Below are 22,733 nucleotides of genomic sequence, written 5' to 3'. Positions count from 1 at the left end.
TGTGATCTTTGCAGAGCACCCACTCCTAGGGAGAGTAGCAACAGTGCTGAATTTCCTCCATTTGTAGACAATTTCTCCTACTGTGCACTGATAAACACTCAGGTCTTTAGAAATGCTTTTGTAGTATTTTCCAGCTTTATGCATTTCTACAATTCTTCTAAGGTGCTCTGAAAGTTATTTTGATCGAGACATGGTACACATAAACAGATCTTTCTTGAGAAGAGCAGGCTCTGTCAGTAATCTGACTTTGTGTGTCTTTTTTATAGGGTGGGCCACCTCTACAGCTCGCATCTCCAATCTCATCTCATTGGTTGCAACACCTGACTCCAAATAAATTTTGTCGAAGGCATTACCCCAGAGGTTCACTTACTTTTTTGAACCTAGACTGTGATGGTGTACTCAGTATTGAGAAGAAGTACAATTGTTTGTGTGTCATTAGTTTAGGCATATTGTGTTTGTCTATTATTGTGACTTTGAAGATCAGACCACATTTTATGAGTAACTGAAGCAGAAAACCAGGTGATTGCAAAGGATTTGCCATCATTTTGTTGCAACTGTTTATACTTTTGAATTCATTACAGCATTCAATTCATTAATTAATTTAAGCATTTCAATCAATATGACTTTATAATGAAATGCTAATTACTTCTGAAACTACTTGTTTTATGCAGCTCTTCCTGTTCAGGCTACCAGCAGTGATGTTTGGGCAAAACCTTTGAATTCTTACACAGGGTCTGAATCTACTTGCACTGAAGTAAGTGTATTCATATCGAACATTCATGATTAGCATAAGAAAAAATCTACTGAAATGAAGATACTATATCTTGTACAGTAATATGAAAATCCTAGATGTTTTACATTGTTTAACAGTTAGTGGCTGTATACCATTTTTACTTTGAGCCAATTCTGAAATTCAGTTGCTCTGTGACATCCCCATATCCCTTAATACCTCTGTGAAATAAAGTTCCAAATTTGTTAGATGAAAATCATTTTAAAAATTTGCATTTATTCGAAATCCGAAAGGAACTGAGTTAATATTTCAGGTTGAAGGTCCTTTTTTAAAAACTGGAGGAGAGAGAAAGCAAATTGATGAATGTAAACACAATGCAGACTGCAATGCTCTCGTACAGGTCAGCCAGTGCTAATAGAGAGAAGGAAAACTTGAGTCAATTTAATTGATGTAGTGACCTATTCTGATACAAACAGAGAAAATAAGTTGTAGAATTTGATATCAAGACAAGAACACTAGAATGGAGCACTCACATTCAATCTACATCGGCAAGATTCTATTTCCTGAGGAGACTGAGGTCCTTTAACATCTGCCTGGCGATGCTGAGGATCGTCAGTGGTGGCCAGTGCTATCATGTTTGCTGTTGTGTGCTGGGGCAGCAGGCTGAGGGTAGCAGACACCAACAGAATCAACAAACTCATTTGTAAGGCCATTGATGTTGTGGGGATGGAACTGGACTCTCTGATGGTGGTATCGGAAAAGAGGATGCTGTCCAAGTTGCATGCCATCTTGGACAGTGCCACCCATCCACTACATACTGTGCTGGTTGGGCACAGGAGTACATTCAGCCAGAGACTCATTCCACCGAGATGCAACACAGAGCGTCATAGGAAGTCATTCCTGCCTGTGGCCATTAAACTTTACAACTCCTCCCTTGGAGGGTCAGACACCCTGAGCCAATAGGCTGGTCCTGGACTTATTTCCTGGCATAATTTACATATTACTGTTTAACTATTTATGGTTTTATTACTATTTATTATTTATGGTGCAACTGTAACGAAAACCAATTTCCCCCGGAATCAATAAAGTATGACTATGACTACAAGATTCATCGTGCCTGCTACTTTAATTCTTCAGCCAGTATCGCTGTATCTAGTAAATCTGTGATGTTGACTCAGTTTTCTTCTTTCCATTAACACAGTTGGGTTTGCTGGGTAAGTCCTACGGCTTTGCATTCTGCGATTTTTATGTTCCATTGCTGGTGTTCTCATTCTCTAACTGCCCGTATTAATCTATCAACCAGATAACTTCATTTACAGCATGGCAAGTCTGACTCCTATCTCAAACATTTCTTCTGTCCTGTCCACTCACCTGTCACCTTCTCTACCACATGTAATTACTTTTTTAAAAATCCCTTTCCCAGTTCTGATGAATGGGCTCAATATTTAGTTAACTTTCCGCAGATGCTGCCAAATGAACTGACTATTTCCAGAATTTTCTGTTAATATTTTAAACTGTTTTACATCTCAATATTTGTTTATTTATTGAGGTACAGCCTGGAGTGGGCCCTTCTGGCCCTTCGAGCCATGTTGCACAATAACCCACCAATTTAACTTTAGCCTAATCACAGAACAATTTACAGTGACCAATTAGCCTAACAACCGGTATGTCTTTGGACTATGGGAGGAAACCAGAGCATCTGGTGAAACCCACACAGTAACAGGGAGCTCCTTACAGGCAGTGTTGGAAATTGAACCCAGGTCGCCTGTTCCAATGCATTGTGCTAGCCACTACGCTACCATGCTCCCTTGTGCATCTGTAAGGTGGTATAAGGAAGTAGTGTGGACATGCAATCTGTGACTCAGTAGCATTTTTAATACTCTCTCTTTGAAGAAAGGCAACCTGGGAAATACATTAAATATATGTCAATGTAGAAACATAATTTTAATTTAATTTTATCATGTACACAAGATACATGATTGTATTTTTGTGTCTTAAGCCGCTAGCGCATTAACTCTTTTGGTATTATTTCTGGTAGAGTTTCAAGGCAAGTCAACCTGACAGTGGAGTTGAACTCAGTGCTGATTCTCAAGGTTCATCTGCAACATCATCACAGCGAAGCTCACCGTATGGCGCACTGAAGCCAGAGGGAGGAGTAGTGACTGAAGTAAATGGAGCCAGTGCAGACACATCAGTAGATAAATCAAATGGAAAAACAGAAGATCCGAAGGAACAACGACAAAAGTCAGAAAGACCAGAGAACAAGGTAACAGTAGTTGGGGGGAAAGTTCTTAACACTGCACTAAATCATGGTTAAGTTGCTTTGTTGTTTATGTTGGTTTGCATGTCAATGGTTCACAGAGCAATCAAAAATGCTACCGCATTTGAATTAACGTAAGATGGCAAGGATTTGGATAACTGGGTGAACTGACTTGGTTCACTTTATTGATGAGATAATTTGGGAATCTGATGTCTTGTGTGGGATTACTTAGCCTAGTTTTATAGAGTGTTAGAGTTGTGGGGGTACAGGGTGTGTTATGATTTCACTGGATTTAACAATATTATAGGTTACATAATGTCATTCTAGTTCAGTGGCACATCTGAATGAAACTGATAAGTTGTATAAATGAAATGCTTTATTTCTAGCATTTAGAATCATGCAAAAAGTGATTTTATTTCCCTTATTTGTGTTTTAAAAGATTCCAGACCCAGCTGAAGGGCAGAGCAAAGACCACAAACCTGGACCAATAGGAAATGAACGATCTCTAAAAAACAAAAAGGCTAAAGAGTGTCTGGAACCAGAAGGAGCAGAGCGAAGTGATGGGGGCATCAATTCGAAAACTGCAGCTGATAACAGAGCAAATTCCAAAACAGGGCTGGATTTGCACGTAGACTCTGTTATTCCAGTTCCACCAATAGAGTTTGGAGTAAGCCCAAAGGTAAGTTCTATTTGAAGGCTGAAGTCATAGCTAGTGTTACTTGTCTCAAATCCATGAATTGTCAGTGTGCAACTCTGAAGTGTGTAATTTTTGCTAATGTAAATATTGAAATCACAAAACAGTTGCTTAGAATATTTAGTGACACCTCACTAATGTGTGCAAGTAATGTTTAGCACTGTATATTGTAGATGAGAGAGGAAGAGATTGAAAAAAGAGACTGGTGCATTTCATGCATAGCATATACATTAAAGTCAGAGAATAGAGTTTTGGCCGTCACCTTTGTGTTTTTGTTGGACTCCTCAGAATTCTGCCATTCATCAGTCTCATCTCATCTTATTCTGCATATTCTGTATAGTTCATAGTTGTATTGCATTAACCTATTCTAGCAGTGATGATTTTCACTTTCTAGCACTCTTTAAAATAATTTCCCATTTCTCTATTTAAATTGTTAGTAACTTTTGTATGTATAGTGTCTTGTTTATTCCCCAAATGTACTATCCATTCATGGTTTTAATAACTTTTTACAGTCTTCACTTTTCTAGAGCACCAATCAGATCACTCTTTCCTATTTAAACTTCCAGTTCCGGTACCATTGCATTATCTTCTATATGTCACTGTTCTTTGGAACGGTTGGAACTGCAGATAGCTTTTTTTTATGCATGGCTGTCCTTGATGTTCAATGACTTAATTGCTTTTTAATTCTATCCTTGCAGAGGGACATTCTCATATTTTATATGTTGCTTTAATTGGTATATGAACTTGTGATGTTCGTTTGCTGAGTTATTTCACCTTTTGAGAATGCATTATAATTGAAAGGAACCCCAGGGACACTGTGTTATAATGTCTTCAGCATCATGGTCCACCATGCTTTTTACTGAGCAGCTGCCTAATCATGTGATATAGGCAACGGTAAAACCTGATCAATATGATCAGGGCAACTTAAGATGGAGAATTCAGATAATGGTGTTGTACATATCTGCCCACCCTTTCACATTCTTACTTAGCTGCAAACTTGACCAAGTGACCACAATAATCACAATTGTTTACTACAACCGGGCTGTTGTACATCTTTAGCAAGCTTCAGTTTTGTATCTTGTAGGTCTAAGTGTACTTTCTGTTGGCCGTATTTACAAGTGAAGTGTACAATTAAATTCTCTCCACACAAGGCATGATAGCTTAAATCAGTGGTCCCCAACCACCGGGCCGCGAAGCATGTACTACCGGGCCGCGAGGAAATGATATGAGTCAACTGCACCTTTCCTCATTCCCTGTCACGCCCACTATTGAACTTGAACGCATGTGAGGTGATTACCCATGCGATGTCATCAGTCGGTATAACCTACAACTACTCGATGAGTGGAAAAACAAACGCCGCTTGAGAGTTTCTTTGGAAGAGGTGGTAGGGGACATAAGAGGCCTAACGATGATGATAACGCAGAGACAGCTGAGGCCGAGACTTCAAAAAAAAGAAAGCTTCCTTCAACAGGAAATACGACGAGTCGTACGTAAAATATGGCTTTATTGCGACCTGCACGTTTCAAGCCCCCTGTGTGTGATATGTGGAGACAAACTGTCTAATAAGGCAATGAAGCCCTCAAAACTGCTTCGGCACCGTGAGTCCAAGCACCCTGCACTTAAAGACAAACCCCGTTGAGTTTTTTGAGCGGTAAAAATGTGAGCAAGCAGGACAGAAACAAGTGCTGAGAGCCACCATCTCCACAAATGCTGCTGCTCTGAGAGCGTCGCACATAGTGGCTAGCCATGTTGCTAAGGCAAAGAAGCCTTTCACTGTTGGTGAAGAATTAATTCTGCCTGCTGCCAAGGACATGTGCCGTGAACTGTTGGGAGAAGCTGCAGCTAACAAGATGGCACAGGTTTCTCTTTCAGCTACCACAGTTTTAAGGAGAATCGATGACATAGCGGAGGACATCGAAGCACAGCTGTTGGAACGGATTAACGAGTGGTTTCACTACCTGAGTCAAAGAGGTTGCTCCTGAATGCCAGTCTATACACTCATACACAGGGAAATGCTGGCTAGCGGAAAAATGTCACCTGATCTTAACAGCATATTGAGTGACATTGTTGAAGTTATCAATCACATTGAAGCAAAAGCCCTTAACTCACGTCTGTTTGAGCAGCTTTGTGAGGAAATAGATGCAGAGCACAAATGCCTTCTCTTTCACACTGAAGTCAGGTGGCTATCAAGGGGGAGAGCCCTGGCCAGGGTTTTTGAGTTAAGAGAGCAGCTACAGAGATTACTTTCAGGAAAAAAGTCACCGTTGGCAGCATACTTCAGTGACGAGAAGTGGATAGCAAAACTTGCTTATCTGTGTGACATCTTCAACCTGCTCAATGAACTCAATTTGTCACTTCAGGGGAGAATGACAACTGTCTTCAAGTTGGCAGATAAAGTGTCTGCATTCACAGCCAAACTGGAACTTTGGGGATGCGAGTGGACAGGGGCATATTTGACATGTTCCCAATATTAGTTGGGAATTTGGGAGAGACTGAGGCTCACATCTGGTGCGTGAACACCTATCTTCGCTGTCGACAGAATTCGAGCGTTACTTCCCAACCGCAAATGACCCAAGACGTGTAAAGGAATGGGTCTGTGACCCATTTGTGAATGTCCCCGGTGAATCATCCTTGTCAGCGCGGGAAGAAGATCAAGTCCTTGAGCTTGCAGATGATGGTGGGCTGAAAAGTATGTTTGACATAACATCTCTGCCGGCATTCTGGATCAAAGTCAAGGCTGAATATCCTGAGATAGCCACACAAGCACTGAAAACGTTTCTTCCATTTCCAACATTATATCTCTGCAAAGCGGGGTTCTCTGCAATGAATGCAACGAAAACTAAATTGGGGGATAGGCTGGACATAAGGAACCCCCTTATGACTTATAATTGACTTATCACTATATGCATGCGAGGAAAATGTGCACTGTGTTTAATATTAAATTCGTTAGATAAGCCCTTTCAGGAACGAAATTGAGTGTATTAGCCGCTGATAAGTGACTTATAGTTGACTTATCACCTGTATTCCGGTCGTGATTCTCACCCCCCCACCGGTCGGCCGATCCGCAAGAAAATGGTCAATATTAAACTGGTCCACAGTGCAAAAAAGGTTGGGGTCCCCTGGCTTAAATGTTGTGATTCATAATGCTCTTCAGTTATCGGAAGCCAGAACTGGGATTGTAAAAAAAAAGGGGGAATTTACTGCAGAAGATATATTTAATATATGATATTGAAAGTTTTCTGTGTATGATGAGTAGTTGATGAGCAAAATGTATTTCTCCTGATCTAGAATTTACTGTATTAAAAAGAAATTACCCTTTTCATCAATTCAGGTTTATTTTACGCTCATAATGTGGAATCATTCTCAATGAAGCTTTTACTTGATGACACGGGTCAGAATATTTTTTAGTCAATTTGGTAATTATTATAGAGGTCTGAGTCAATGATGTATGTAGTCGACAACATTTAAGGTTTCTATTTCTGACAATTGGTGTTGCTGTTGATAGTTTTGCTTTGTTGAACTAAAACATTTGTTTGTTATTTTAGGATTCTGATTTCAGTTTGCCTCAGAACTCCATGCCAAATTCTGTTTCCAACTCAATTACTAAATTGCAGGATGTATTGGTGAACAATGTGAGTATTATATTCTGAAAGGATTGAAACATCGAATTTTCAATTCTCTTTGAAGCTCCAAGACCAAACAATGGAAATATATTTGTAGTTTTAAAACCTGATTTAAATATCTTAAAAACAATAGTTTTTCACTTTTTCCCTTCAATATATCATTTTGTTCAACCTTTGTGAAATTTTCATGTGCAACTTTACTGAAATTAAAATTAAAAAGCTTTGACTGGCATGTATGCTTCCTTTTGAATTTTTCTCATTTAAATATGTCAATATAACTATTCCTCTGTCCCTGTGTGGACATGTAATAAATTAGGGACAGAAATATGCTGCCTGGTCCCTCAAACCTGTTCTACCATTTATTAAAATCATTGCTGATCTTATTTTAACCTCAGTTTCATGTTCCTGTCTACCCATTGTAATCTTGCATGTCAAGAATTCATCTTCCTTTACCTTTATTGAAAAACTTTGTCCCTCAAAGGGCGGTGGAAGCAGAGTTTCAAAGACTGTCTAGCCCCAGAGAGAATTTTATCTCACCTATGAATTAAATGTGAAACCCTATATTTTTAAACAGATTCTATTTTTAGATTCTCTCACAAGAGTAATGTAATTTCCATTATCCATCCTGCCATACCACTCAGGTTCTTGTGTTTCTAAATGCTAGCAGACTCAAGCTTGGCTTGTTAAATATTTCCTTGTGCAAAGCTGGGTTGAAGTCCTTATTTAGTACCATACTGTTTTTCAGGTGACGCTGAGCCAGTCAATCCCTATTCTGCGACGAGAGCATCTCCAGCAGGGTCCCAATCTCACTCCTGTTTCCCTATCAAGCACAGATCTTACATTAAAGGTAGGCTGGAATAAGCAATTGCTCCATTTAATACCTGATGTCTCAACTTTTAAAAATCATTCAGCGCAGGAGGACCATAGTTCATCATTTCTGTGCTTGGCTTTGAAAATGCTGTCATTTAACCTTGTAAATTATTTTTCCTCAAATGCATATTCACTTGTCTGTTGAAAGTTTCTGAGGAATCTGTCCCACCACTCCAGATTGCAACCTTCTTGAGAAATAAATTCTGGTTTTACTTCCTTTGATTCTTTTGCTGTTTATGTATCTGATTACTAATCCATTTGCCACAGGAAACTCCCTGCTGTATCAGAACCCTTCTTTGAAGGGTAGATCCTTCTGAATGAATGCTTCATTATGTCTTTGAGCTAAATGAAATTTCAACTCGTTCTTGCTTATACAACTGCTTTCACTAGACACTTTTCTGATGCAGCCTGTATTCTTGTGACTAATACCTTGCAAATGAGTGTGTTGATTAATCATGGTATTTGGGAGAAATTTCCTTTGCATTTAAGGCTTTTCAGTTAGTATTTCTGTACTTTATACTATTCTCTATATTTGAATAGATGGAATCTGCTCGCAAAGCCTGGGAAAATTCTCCCAATGTTGCTGAGCAGAGTTCTCCCGGTAGCAGTAGTGCCAGTACACAGACTCCATGTAACACTGGCCCACCTAGTGGTGTAGGCTACAGCTCAATTGGATGTTCTTCTGTGCCACCTATGCCCATGGTGTCAGTTGCACCTTCAGTATCTTTGCCAGGTATGTAATTTTCTGTGCTTATTGATTTTAGTGCTTGCCTTTTGATTACCTTAAAGGACAGCTTGACTTTTAATTCTGGTAGTCAAATTATAAAACAATTAGAGTAATGCATGATTATTCTATGCTTTCTTGTTGACTTGCATTCTATTCGATTATCGTAGTACAGTATTAATAAAGCATTAGTTGTGGGAAAGAAGCCTCTTGGATTTCCGTCTGCCAAAGATTGCATGTTAGTGACTTATTTACTGTTAGCATAAGTAATTAGAGCAGCCCATGCAAATATAAGTCCCTATAATTAAAGGGACTTTATGTATGTTGCTTGTTTAAAAAGAAGCTAAATATATACATCCTTCCAGATGTGGCTAATTTCTGGGCTACAGCGCAGATTGAATACAGTGTAGGGATTGCACTTTGATACAGGAATACAGGTATAGAAAATTTTCTCAATAAGGAGCAATTTCAGAAATTGGTGCAAAGGGACTTAGGAGTCCTTGTACAGGATTCCCTAAAGGTTAACTTTGCAGGTTGAGTTGGTAGTAAGGAAGGCATTCATTTTGTGAGGACTAAAATATAAAGGAAAGGATGTAATGGTGAAATGTTATAAGGCATTGGTCAGATCACAGAGCAATTTTGGGGCCCATAAATAGGAAAAGATGTGCTGGTATTAGGGTCCAGAACAGGTTTATGAGAATGATATCAGGAATGAAAGGATTAACCTGTGAGGAGTGATTGATGACTTTGGCCTTTACCACTGAAGTTTAGAAGAATGGAGGAGGGGCGGATCTTATTGAAACCTATGAAATATTGAAAGTCCAAGATAGTGGATGTGGAGAGGATGTTTCCGATAGTCAGAGTGTCTAGGCGCAGAGGGCACAGCCTCAACATACAAGGACGTCCTGTTAAATCAAAGATGGGAAGGAATTTCTTTAGCCAGGTGGTGTTGAATCTGCAGAGGCTAAGTCATGGGATATATTTAAGTAGTTTAAAGTTACAGGGAAAAGGCGGGAGAATGGGGTTGAGGGGGAAATAAATCAACATTGATTGAATGCCAGAGCAGACTTGATTGGCTGAATAGCCTAATTCTGCTCATATGTCTTGGGTCTTACTTCCCAGGATTCACGCTCACAAGTTAACTGGGTAGTGTTTTTTTTATTACTGAAAGCAAACTAATCGTACAAAAATGAATTTGCTTTACAAATTGGCCTGTTTTATTTTGAAAAATGTCCTCTATTAGTTTTAGGTAACTAGATCAAATCCACTTTTACTTGATTTTATAGTTTCCAGTGATTGTGGGGAGTGAGTGTTTCACCTTTTTATCAGAATAAAATGACATATCATCTTAGGAAACTAATATTTGTTTTTAACTTAGGTCTTTGTAAGTTAGACATTGAGCCTGCAAATAGGAAAAAGGCATTTTCTTGTGGTTTTTCAGGGAGCCATATTTCCCCTTTGTACATGGATGGTCATGTTTTTGCCAGTCAAACCCGACTCCTTCCTCAATCAATTCCACAGCAGCAAAATTTCCAGGCTGGACTCTCTCAGGTAATGGTAGCGTTTTCATTCATATTTTAAATGACAGGCCTATTACCTGTATTTGCAATTTAAAGTCTGAAAATCTTTCCAGTAATAGTTGAGTGTGTCAGCGCCTGCTACCTTCTGAATGTGATGTTCTAAAACACCTGACATTGTTAGGTGCAGCAGTTTGAGTTCTTCTGTGACATTGTTATCCTGAAGCACTATACGTTGACAGATACCAGCATTTCCAGTTATAATTATGTTACCACTTCAGTGTATAGTGGGACAAAAATAAGTATTGTCAGTTGTAACAGGGTGCAGTGCTTGTTATCATGGCTGATTGCTTTTCCCTCTTTAGGCTGCTGCAGCACATCAGATTCCAATGCCCGTACATACATCCTTACAGGCCCAGGCACCCCTTGGATTGAGAAATGGATTGCCTGTCTCCCAATCTCAAGAGATATTTGGTTCAATGCAGCCGTTCAGGTACTAGTCATATTATTTCAGAGTAATACGGAAGTGTCTATACAGATACAAAAACAATTAATCTGAAGTTCATCTTGTTCACAGGTCACAAGTATATATGCATGCCAGTCTGTCTCAGCCATCCACAATGGTCTTGTCTGGGGCTCCTCTGAAAACTCCATATACAGCTTTCCCTGCAGTTCCGACCTCCGATATGGTAAAGCCACAGCCAGGGTCTCATTATCAAGCCATTGGAGGAAATCAAACGCTCATGTATGAAAGTCAACTAAACCAACCTGGGCTCACCACTTCACAGATCCTAGACTCTCAGCTGATACAGGTTTAAGAAGTTACTATGATCTTTGTTCAGATAAAATGCAATTTTATTTTGGTAGTAATTTGTTGCCATCAAACAATTTAATCTTAAGGTTTTCACTTGTGATGTGCCTCGTTTGAACACAATGTATTGTACTTCTCTATGAACCACTTGCTCCCATGTTTCCATTTTAAAACTTTATTTATGTGCTCTTTTAATTGAATTAATTTGAAAACCTGGATTTACCTAGAAGAAATCTACATTGATTTTTTAAAAATTCAATTGATTCCCCTTAGAAAAGATTGCATGAAGAGAGATTGTACTCTTAATTCTAATCATTCTCTGCTTTAGAAGAGTAGCCTCACCAACATTTTGAGGACCTAACAGGGAAGGTAATATTCTTGAAAGTATTCAGGATTGAGGTTGATAGATTTTTTTTAGATCCTAAAGATATCGAGGAACATGAGGATAAGGGAGAAAAGTGGAAATGAGCTCTAAAGATCAAGCAGGTATAATAGGTTGTAAAGCCTGTGTTACTGCTATGCCCTGTGGTAATACAAAATTTTTGCGAAGTCTTTTTGTAGCACATTATTTTATTTCTGCGAGCAATTACATTTTCATAGAGTTGCAGTGTCGTACAGCATTGAAACAAGCCCATCAGTCCAACCTGTCCACGCTGACTGTGCTAACCAGTGAGGTAGTCGCATCCACCTGTGCCTGGCCCTCAGCCCTCTACAACGCTCTCATTCATATACTGATCCAGATAGCTTTTGCATGTTGCTAATGTGTTTGCCGCAACCATTATTTATGACAGCTCGTTCCATATACACACTACCCTTTGTGTGAAGAAGCGGCCCCTGATGTCCCTTTTAAATTTCTCCCTTCTGATGATAAACCTATGCTTTCCTGTCTCTAATACCCCCTCCCTGAGAAAAAGACAGTGCTTCCACTCTGTCTATGCACATCATGATCCCACATATCCCTGTCTAGTTACCCCTCAGTCCTCTACATGGCTTTGTAAAATTTTACTACAAGATAAACATCAGGCTACAAATAAACAGAAGAATGATTGTATATTTGTGGAGTTGGGATAATGATTGATCAAGGGTAACACAGAAGCTAGTGCTGCTGCCACACAGTTCTGCCAACCCCAGGTGTGATCCCATTCTCAGGTGCTGATGGTATGCAGTTTACATTCTCTCCCTGTGACTGGATGGGTTTCCCCTGGATGCTCTGGTTTTATCGTTTATCCAGAAGGTTTTTGGTAGGCCAGTTGGTTGTAACTGAGTAGCAAAAGAATAGTCACAAGAAAATGAGAGCAGAAATGGGAATACTCCAAGAGGCCTCCTGTGTTATGGGGAAACTGAGAGGATTGTTAGGAAGAGCAGGATGCCACATAGTGGAAAAACTGAAGAAAATCAGATGTAGCACTGAGTCGGGGAGAAACAAATATGGTGAAGCACAGATGTGCTTTATCATACTGACTTTCAAATCTCGATCTTGGTTCTTTTACTACAATTGGGTTTTACCAGTAGATAAACCAAAATTTATCTTGTATTAAGTACAGCATGTTCTTCAGTCCTCAAGGACCTTACCCCATTCATTTAGAATATGCTAGATGTGTAACTTCACTCCAGTCCCCAGCTCACTTTGGCTGCAGTGCTTTTTATGTCCTGCTTTAATAAAAACAATCTGTCTTGGATCTAAGGTAATTAAATCAGAAGACATCTATTGCTTTTTATGGTTTCAACTTTCTTCTATCCACTGCATGTGGACATTTTTTCAACTTCTTTTGTGAATGACCATACTTTTGTTTGCATTCTCTTGTTCAAGAAACCAACCAACAGAAAAGACTCTAAACTTGTCATCTCAGATTTTAAATCCTAAGACAGCAGCATTTTCTATTTCCATGCACATGCACCTATGATTTCTCGTTGATCTAACCCCTGGCTTTACATAATATTCATTTGTTCATTGTGAAGGTTCAAGGTACAGTACTGTGCAAAAGTCTTAGGCACCCTACGTTTTAAAAATAAATTTCATTTTAGACGATTATTTTTTGCCTTCTGCATTAGTATGTCAGTAGAAAAGTGCAAATTTTAGATTTCCAAGCATTCATTTTCTTAAAAAATTGCATGTTGCAGAGAATTTTTTGTATTAAAGGAAGTAACATATTAAGTAATAAACCACCTTTTCAAATAAAAACTTGATTACTTTGTAGACATGTAGCCCAGTGTATGATTAAACAAAGATAACAAACAGGATGTTAATGATCAATGATAAAATAAGTTGAATGAACTAAACTGATTAACTGAAACAGAAATGGGTGTAGAAGGAATCAAACTGGGCAAATGACAACTAAACTAAAAGGTGAGAGGTGTGGCAGATTAACCTTCAAATCATCAATTCTTACACCATGGCAAGAATGAGCATTGCAACAAGACGCAAGTTGGTCATCCTGCATCAGCAAGGTCTCTTCCAAGCAGAAGTTTTGTGGCAGACAGGAGTTTCAAGATGTGCTGTCCAAGCTCTTCTGAAGAAGCACAAAGAAAGGGGCAAGGTTGAGCACCAGAGACACGGTGGTTGACACAAACTGAGTGCAGCAGACAAGAGGTACATCAAACTGAGGTCCCTTGTAAATCGGAAGAAATCCAGCACTGAACTCACCGAAGCCAGTGAAACCCAAGTACACCCTCTGTGGTCCGGAGAAGTCTTGTCAGAAGTGGTCTTCATGGAAGAGTTGTTGCCAAAAGGCCATTTTGAAGCGGAAACAAAGCCAAGCAACTCACTTACATGCAATAATACAAGGACTGGGTTGCTGAACAATGGCAGCAAGTGCTCTAGACTGACAAATCAAAATTTTAAACATTTGGCTCAAGCAGGAGGCAGTTTGTTACAGAAGAGCTGGAGAGTGTTACATGGATGAGCATCTGCAGCCAAAACTGCAGAGATTTCATGCAGGTTTGAGGCTGTATTTCTGCAAATGGAGTTGGTGATCTGGTCGGAATTATTTTAAACCTCAATGCTAAGAAATGTAAGCAGATTCTCATCCATCATGCACTATCATAAGGGAGACATCTGATCGGTCCCAACTTCATTCTGCAGCAGGACAATGAACCCAAACACATGGCCAAGGTCATAAAGAAGTATCTTCAGCGAAAAGAACAAGGGGTTCTACAACAGATGATATAGCCTCTGCAGGTCCCTGATCTCAACATCAGCAAAGGTGTCTGGGATCACCTGGAGAGACAGAAGCAAGCAAGACAGCCACAGTCTGCAGAAGAACTGTGCAAGTTCTCCAAGACGCTTGGAACAATCTATCAGCCAATTTTTTTTCTTACAGAACTACATGACAGTGTACCTAAGAGAATTGATGCAGTCTTGAATGCAAAAGATGATCATACCAAATATTGTTTTGATTTGGTGTTTTATTTTTACTGTTTACTGCTCGTTAAAATTTTTTTGATATTTAGAAACTTTCATTAGTTTTGCAAACATTTTGCTTTACAGATTTTTTTTACATAAGCCTAAGACTTTTACACAGTACTGTAAAAGGTTTGTTTCTTTTTGAGTGAACATCAGTATTCACTAAAAATGATTTGTGATAATGGTTACACATCAAAGTTGCTGGTGAACGCAGCGGGCCAGGCAGCATCTCTAGGAAGAGGTGCTGCCTGGCCTGCTGCATTCACCAGCAACTTTGATGTGTGTTGCTTGAATTTCCAGCATCTGCAGAATTCCTGTTGTTTGTGATAATGGTTAACTGTTTACTACTTCCAGTGGCACTTAGACATGGTAGATTTCTGTTGTGCATGCAGCATATTGAATCTATTGCATGAATCGTGTGGTTTACATTGGTATGATTAGATTCAAACATTAAATTACCTTTACTTTTCTTTCTGTGTTTACAGGTGACCATGTCCATGCCTGGATCCCAGTTGTCACTACCTAGATTTGGCTCAGGCCAGCAACAACTGATTGCATTAACTCAGTCCATCCAGCTTCCCCAGGCGCAGAGCATGAGTGTTGGAGGGACCAGAAGGCTCTTGCCCCCAGGATCACAACCTCCTATTTTACCTACTGGCAGAGAGGTCAGATCAGTTGCTTTCACTTTGGCATGTGGAGATTTAAAATAAAAAGCAATCAAAAAATCCATTTGGGCCTGTGTTAGTGCTTATTATATCCATGGGCAATCACCTTTACACTGAGAGTTTTGTGTCTGGGATTCATTCCCATGGCAACACACACAAAGTTCTGGAGGAACTCAGCTGGTCAGGCAGTATACATGGAAATGAATAAACAGTGGACGTTTTGGGCTGAGGCCCTTCTTCAGAACGTATTTGGTGGTTGAGTCAGGATTGAGGATGGCATTTACAGTGTGTATAAAAAGTATTCACCCCCCTTGGAAGTTTTCATGTTTTATTGTCTTACAATACTGAATCACAATGGCTTTTTTGACATTGATCAACAAAGAAGACTTTTCTGTGTCAAAATGAAAACAGATCGCAACAAAGTGATCTAAATTAATTACAAATATAATATGCAAAATAGTTGATTGCTTGAGTATTCACCCACTTCAAGTCAGTCTCCCTAAAGCTGCGACTGATGAGGCACCCAGGCAACAGATGTATGCACAGTCTCTCCCATCTCAGCCACTGAAGCCTGCAACTCCTCCAGAGTTCTGGTGGCCTCCTTCACTAGTTCCCTTCTTGCACTGTTTGCTGTCCCATATTATTTCCATTTCTTAATTATTGACTTAACTGTACTCCAAGGGATATTCAATGATGTGGAAATTTTCTTTTATCCATCTCCTGACTTGTGCTTTTGAATAACCTTTTCACAGAGTTGCATGGAGTGTTCTTTTGTCTTCATGGTGTAGGTTTTGCTGGGATACTGACTCACCATCAGTTAGACCTTCCAGATACAGGTGTATTTTTACCACAATCAGTTGAAACACCTCGACTCACATGGGGCTCCAAAAGCAGAACTAATTATGTGACTTCTAAAACCAATTGCCTACACCAGTGATGAATTGGTGTTTCATATTAAAGAGGGTGAATTTTATGCAATCAGTTATTTTATGCTTCATATTTGTAATGAATTTAGATCAATTTATAGACATTGTTTTCACTTTGACACGAAAGAGTCTTTTTCTGTTGATCAGTGTCAAAACAAAATTAATTAAATCCACTGTGATTCAATGTTGTACAACAATAAAACATGAAAACTTCTCGGGGGGGGGTGAATACATTTTATAGGCACTATAGGTTGGATTAGACGTGTGTTGAAGGAATATTGAATGAAGAGTTATTGAAACAGAGCAGGTTAATTTAAATAGGATGGGTTGGCTGTAAACAGGTTGGTGATTCCTCATGAAAGGTCTTCGCCCGAAACATTGACTGTTTATTCTCTGCATAGGTGCTGCCTGACTGTTAGTTTGGCTGGCATGGAATATAATTACCAATATTGACTATTTACACTGATGTTCCTGCTTTGATATCTGCATTACCTATGTAAATAAACATTGAATAAAATTCCAAAGGAGTTAAACTGAATGCTTAAGGAAAGTTATTGCACGTTACAAAGGGTAGAAATGTAGATCTTCACTGTCAATCTAGTACTGGTGCTGGACAAGTATAACTGCAGTATTGTGAGGTTGTGTCACAAAGCACAATATTTTTGTAAACATACTTAAGTGAAGAGAAGATAGATTCATGTCAAAATGTTTTTTTTTCCAGATTCCCCAAATGGATCTGAAAGCTTTTCAATTTGCAGACAACAAACAGATTTCCTCTGGGATCTCTGGAGGTCCTATACCAAACCTCTTCAGGTAGTTGCCTTTTGAAAAATGTTTAGGGAAGTAATTGTTTATTTTTAAATTCAGTGTTGTTTTGTTTTATAATCGAGTTATGATTTATACTGTTTGTGCCAGATCTGATGTTTTAAGCCAAGTGTTATTTCGTTATCATGTGTAATAAATCTGGTTTTATTTTGTGAATGGACTGTTCCATGCACAGCTCACTTTAATTTGATTTAAGTAAAGAGGAATGGAGTTGAACTTATTAATAAATTACTATATGGATTGTTGATATTTCATTTTAGTATAATAATCACTTGTTGACATTTTGGCAGCACATATTCATGGTTATTCAGATGCTGATACCCATTTAAAGCCAAAGTACAGATTGAGTTCAGGAGTTCAGCATCAAATGGGGAGGAGAAAATAAATTTAAAACAGACTTGTATCACACCTGGTGAGGCAATATTTCATACGCATTTGTAAAATTGGCCAGTGGCTGAACAATGAAACCTGACCAAAGAAAGAATTAATCAAATTAGATAGTTTTTTATAATTTCACGAACCATTAGACCCTGTGCTACTTTATATGCCTGTTAATTTAAAGATAAGAAAGATTCAGGGTTTGCACTTATTTTTGCTTTGTGCTTCAATGTGTTCTGGTTCACTTGTATTTTTCAGACCTAGTTGTTCAAGCCCAAGTGGGAAAACTTCTGGACCTGGACCAGCTGCTAACACAATGGGCCTAAATATTCCCGGAGCTATCCAGGGCCACTATGCCCAGCAGGTTTGTGATTACACCTGTGAATGTAAAAATATAAGATATGACAAAATAGTGCACAAAGTTCTTTGGATAAAATCTGATAATGCAGAGATGCAATTAGTATATGCTGGAAGCATATAAGAGGAGATGTTTCAATCAAGCCCGCTGTTAAACTTCGTAAGATAATCTTCCCATTCCAGGTATTCATTCAGTAACAACTACTACTACTATGTCGACTCGGGCCTAGGGGGCCGGCGTTGGGCACAATGACGGACTCTCCACTTCTCCCTCTCCCTCATCAGTGTATTCAGTTCATCTAGATTAGCTGTGCCGCTGTCTTCTAGGAGCGTTTTGACCATAGTCTTGGGAGGGCGCCCAGGGTTCATCCTCCCGTGTGATGACTAGACTGGCAGGTAGCTTGGGGTGGCGTAGACAGTGCCCCGCTAGTTGTGGTCTCCTTGCGGGGCAATACAGAGTGACCTGAAAGCCAGGATCAGGGAGGCTAAAGACTGGTACAGGAGGAAGCTTGAGTGGAAACTCTAGCAGAACAACATGAGAGAGGTCTGGAGGGGGCTGAGGACCATCACTGGGTTCCGGCAAACTAGCAACAAAGGAGCAGAAGGCAGTGTGGACAGGGCCAATGAACTTAACCTGTTCTTTAACAGATTTGACAGTGTGGCCCCTGCCCATCCCACACATGAGCCATCTGTTGTCGGCCTCCACCCAACACATATTCCGCTCTCCCCTCCTACCCCTCCTCACAGTCCCCCACCCTGCTCTCATGACTATACCCCTTCCCCACACGAAACTACCACGGTGGGCTTCACAGCTCTACAAGTGAGAAGGCAGCTGAAACGTCTCAACCCAAGCAAGGCTGCAGGACCGGATGGTGTCAGTACCAGGGTGCTCAAAGCCTGTGCCCCTCAGCTATGTGGAGTACTTAGCCATGTATTCAACCTGAGCCTGAGGCTCCGGAGGATTCCTGTATTGTGGAAGACGTCCTGCCTCGTCCCTGTGCCAAAGACGCCGCGCCCTAGCGGCCTCAATGACTACAGACCGGTGGCATTGACCTCCCACATCATGAAGACCCTGGAGAGACTTGTTCTGGAGCTGCTCCGGTCTATGGTCAGGCCACACTTAGATCCCCTCCAGTTCGCCTACCAGCCCCGACTAGGATTTGAGGATGCCATCATCTTCCTGCTGAACCATGTCTACGCCCACCTGGACAAACCAGCGAGCACTGTGAGGGTCATGTTTTTTGACTTCTCCAGTGCGTTCAACACCATCCGCCCTGCTCTGCTGGGGGAGAAGCTGACAGCGATGCAGGTGGATGCTTCCCTGGTATCATGGATTCTTGATTACCTGACTGGCAGACCACAGTACATGTGCTTGCAACACTATGTGTCCGACAGAGTGATCAGCAGCACTGGGGCTCCACAGGGGACTGTCTTGTCTCCCTTTCTCTTCACCATTTACACCTCGGACTTCAACTACTGCACGGAGTCTTGTCATCTTCAGAAGTTTTCGGATGACTCTGCCATAGTAGGATGCATCAGCAAGGGAGATGAGGCTGCGTACAGGGCTATGATAGGAAACTTTGTCACATGGTGTGAGCAGAATTATCTGCAGCTTAATGTGAAAAAGACTAAGGAGCTGGTGGTAGACCTGAGGAGAGCTAAGGTACCGGTGACCCCTGTTTCCATCCAGGGGGTCAGTGTGGACATGGTGGAGGATTACAAATACCTGGGGATACGAACTGACAATAAACTGGACTGGTCAAAGAACACTGAGGCTGTCTACAAGAAGGGTCAGAGCCGTCTCTATTTCCTGAGGAGATTGAGGTCCTTTATCATCTGCTGGACGATGCTGAGGATGTTCTACGAGTCTGTGGTGGCCAGTGCTATCATGTTTGCTGTTGTGTGCTGGGGCAGCAGGCTGAGGGTAGCAGACACCAACAGAATCAACAAACTCATTCGTATGGCCAGTGAGGTTATGGGGATGGAACTGGACTTTCTGACGGTGGTGTCTGAAAAGAGGATGCTGTCTAAGTTGCATGCCATCTTGGTCAATGTCTCCCAACCACTACATAATGTACTGGGTGGGCACAGGAGTACATTCAGCCAGAGACTCATTCCACCGAGATGCAGCACTGAGCGTCATAGGAAGTCATTCCTGCCTGTGGCCATCAAACTTTACAACTCCTTCCTTGGAGGGTCAGAGATCCTGAGCCAATAGGCTGGTCCTGGACTTATTTCATAATTTACTGGCATAATTTACATATTACTATTTAACTATTTATGGTTCTATTACTGTTTATTATTTATGGAGCAACTGTAACGAAAACCAGTTTCCCCCGGGATTAATAAAATATGACTATGACTTGCCTCGATTTTCAGTAAACCTTTAAATTACTTCCAACATACTTGCATTTTTCCTTAAGCAAGGAGACAAATAATGTATATCAGTCTCCCTGTATAACTGAGTAATTACCTCTCTGCTTTGTATTCAGTATCTCTAGCAGTAAATAATTATGTTAACTTTTCCGTATACTTTCCTTCTGCAAAGCGTAAGGGAAGTATATGGGAAAGCTAAGAGACACTTGAGCCTCTCTGCATCTCAGGCTTCTGTAATCGCTCAATATTCAGGTAATTTCCATTTTTTTCTGGCAAAATAGACATACATTTCGCTTTCCTTTGTCCCTTAGAACTACCTGTCTCCTTCAAATAACTTACTTGGGTACATTTGTGTATGGAGCAAAATTAGGCTAAAGTTTAATTGTTTCAGCACTTTGTGAATAGAGAGGCTATTTTAGCTATTCTCAAATCTGATGAAAGTGTGTTCATACTAAAAGGATTTGGAATATTAAATCCACTATCTCACTGGCTGGAGGTCTCGTAAAGTTTAATCATGGTGTGCAGTGTTTTGCCATAGATTACAAGTGGCATCAAAGGAAAATATTTAAGCTGGAATTGGTCTTGACTCTCCTTTATAATTAATTAAGATCATAAGATATAGGAGCAGAAGTAGGCCGTTCAGCCCATCGAGTCTGCTCTGCCATTCAGTCATGGGCTGATCCAGTTCTTCCAGTCATCTCCACTCCCCTGCCTTCAGCCCCTACCCTTTGATGCCCTGGCTAATCAAGAACCTGTCTGTTTCTGCCTTAAATGCACCCAATGACTTGGCCTCCAAGCCACTCATAGCAACAAATTCCACAGATTTACCACCCTCTGACTAAAGTAATTTCTCCACATCTCAGTTCTAAATGGACGTCCTTCAATCCTGAAGTTGTGTCCTCTTGTCCTAGAATCCCCTACCATGAGAAATAACCCATTTAATATTCTTTTAACATTTTAGGCCTTTTAACATTCTGAATGTTTCTATGAGATCCCCGCTCATTCTCCTGAACTACAGGGAATACAGCCCAAGAGCTGCCAGACGTTCCTCATATGGTAACCCTTTCATTCCTGGAATCATTCTTGTGAATCTTCTCTGAACCCTTTCCAATGTCAGTATATCCTTTCTAAAATAAGGAGAGATTGTGGCTGGTCTTTAACTTGACTGGCATTGCCTGCACTAACCCCATTACTTTTTATTTCCTTAATATTGAAAGATCTATTGATCTGTGGCTTGAGTACATTAGGAAACAACCTGCATAGCTCTCATAGATAGAAAAGCACAAAAATATGGTTGAAAACCACTTTCTTATCGTGCTACTGAATAGTCACCACACACAGCACCCCTCACCCTATATGTTAAGACTATAAAAGCTGTTTCTAGACTCCCCACTGCGGAAAATATCAAATCTGCATCTGCCCTGTTAAGCTTCTTATGAATTTGTTTCAGTTCATACTTTTAAACGCTAAAGAGCTTAGGACTAGTCTGCTGAATCTCTACTGCCATGCCAGGAATGGAAATGGGTTATGCACAATTATATTTTACCAATATATTTATTAAATTGTTGGTATCTAACATGAAACTACTTAAAGGCAATTAATTTTGTTTTATTTCTCGATTTCTTGTCCAATTTGCTCAGATACCACCTCCACCCCAGGGCAACATGATCATGCACATGAGGCCTCCCAATGTAGGAACATACCCAACTCCAATACAGCGTCCTGTAATGCAAATAAACAAAGGGCCCATTGCACCTTCTATCACAGTACGCCCGCCTCGAATGCACAGCTCCAGTCGAGAAAATTCTGTCCCAGCAATTCGAGCTTGCAACTCTGAAAGAGGAGAAGAAGATATCAAGGTGAGCATGTCTAAATGGTGCAAAAACAGCAAGATCTTTCCACTTCCTGTCTCATTCCTAACCTGTTAGAAAAAGGAAAATCCCTCCTTTTGGGTGTCTGTTTTCTTCAGCTTTCTACTCTACCCAGATTTTACAATGTCCACGTTGAAGTAAGCAAGTTGGATATTGATGTTTGCAACTTATGCAATTGCTATAAATGGAAATAAATAAGAACTGTGTATAATGAGTTTCTTCTTGATTGGGAAAGCTGACTTAAAGCTCTTCATTGAGCTCCATTGGAGGAAATCAATGAGTGGCACAATAAAAACATAAAAAGGGTTAGGCCCCTGTGCCTGCTCTGCCATTCATAAGATAGTAGCTGATCTTTTATCTCAGTATCTCTCCTTGTGCAAACTCTTATATTCTTTACTGTGCCTTCAGTTAGGTAGTGAATTACTAAGCTTCACCAACATCTGAAGTGACTGCAACTCCCAGTTTGAGACACCCCAGGCAGGATTCAGGAGGGAAAATGTAAGCTTTGTATCTAGTTTATCGAGCCTTTATGAATTGATAAATGTGATACGGAACCCCTCATGACAAAGCCTCTCATTTTTCTAAAATGAAGAGATTACTGGATTAATCTGCTTAATCTTTCCTGTTGGAACGTGCAATGTCCCAGGCATCAATTTGATGAACCTTTCCAAACTCCCACAAAGTTGTTCTTTTTTTTCCATGA

General features: G+C 40.2%; 1 protein-coding gene across 2 annotated transcripts in view; it reads left to right on the top strand.

Moving 5' to 3' along the window:
* prrc2b (proline-rich coiled-coil 2B) overlaps positions 1-22,733 on the top strand; it is a 75,021-nt gene that overhangs the window by 46,739 nt on the left and 5,549 nt on the right. For both annotated transcript variants that reach the window (XM_072240321.1, XM_072240320.1), the window contains exons 20-32: positions 672-754; positions 2,769-2,996; positions 3,430-3,669; positions 7,230-7,316; positions 8,053-8,154; positions 8,718-8,910; positions 10,343-10,452; positions 10,784-10,911; positions 10,996-11,230; positions 15,118-15,297; positions 16,945-17,036; positions 17,685-17,790; positions 21,800-22,018. In XM_072240321.1, coding sequence (XP_072096422.1) covers positions 672-754; positions 2,769-2,996; positions 3,430-3,669; positions 7,230-7,316; positions 8,053-8,154; positions 8,718-8,910; positions 10,343-10,452; positions 10,784-10,911; positions 10,996-11,230; positions 15,118-15,297; positions 16,945-17,036; positions 17,685-17,790; positions 21,800-22,018 — 2,003 coding nt within the window. The remainder of the gene's footprint in view (positions 1-671; positions 755-2,768; positions 2,997-3,429; positions 3,670-7,229; positions 7,317-8,052; positions 8,155-8,717; positions 8,911-10,342; positions 10,453-10,783; positions 10,912-10,995; positions 11,231-15,117; positions 15,298-16,944; positions 17,037-17,684; positions 17,791-21,799; positions 22,019-22,733) is intronic.

The sequence above is a fragment of the Mobula birostris genome, chromosome 22 (assembly GCF_030028105.1).
Source record: "Mobula birostris isolate sMobBir1 chromosome 22, sMobBir1.hap1, whole genome shotgun sequence".
NCBI classification, from domain to species: Eukaryota; Metazoa; Chordata; class Chondrichthyes; order Myliobatiformes; family Myliobatidae; genus Mobula; species Mobula birostris.
The sequence above is the reverse complement of the archived record's forward strand: the minus strand, read 5'-3'. Positions and strand labels throughout refer to the sequence as shown.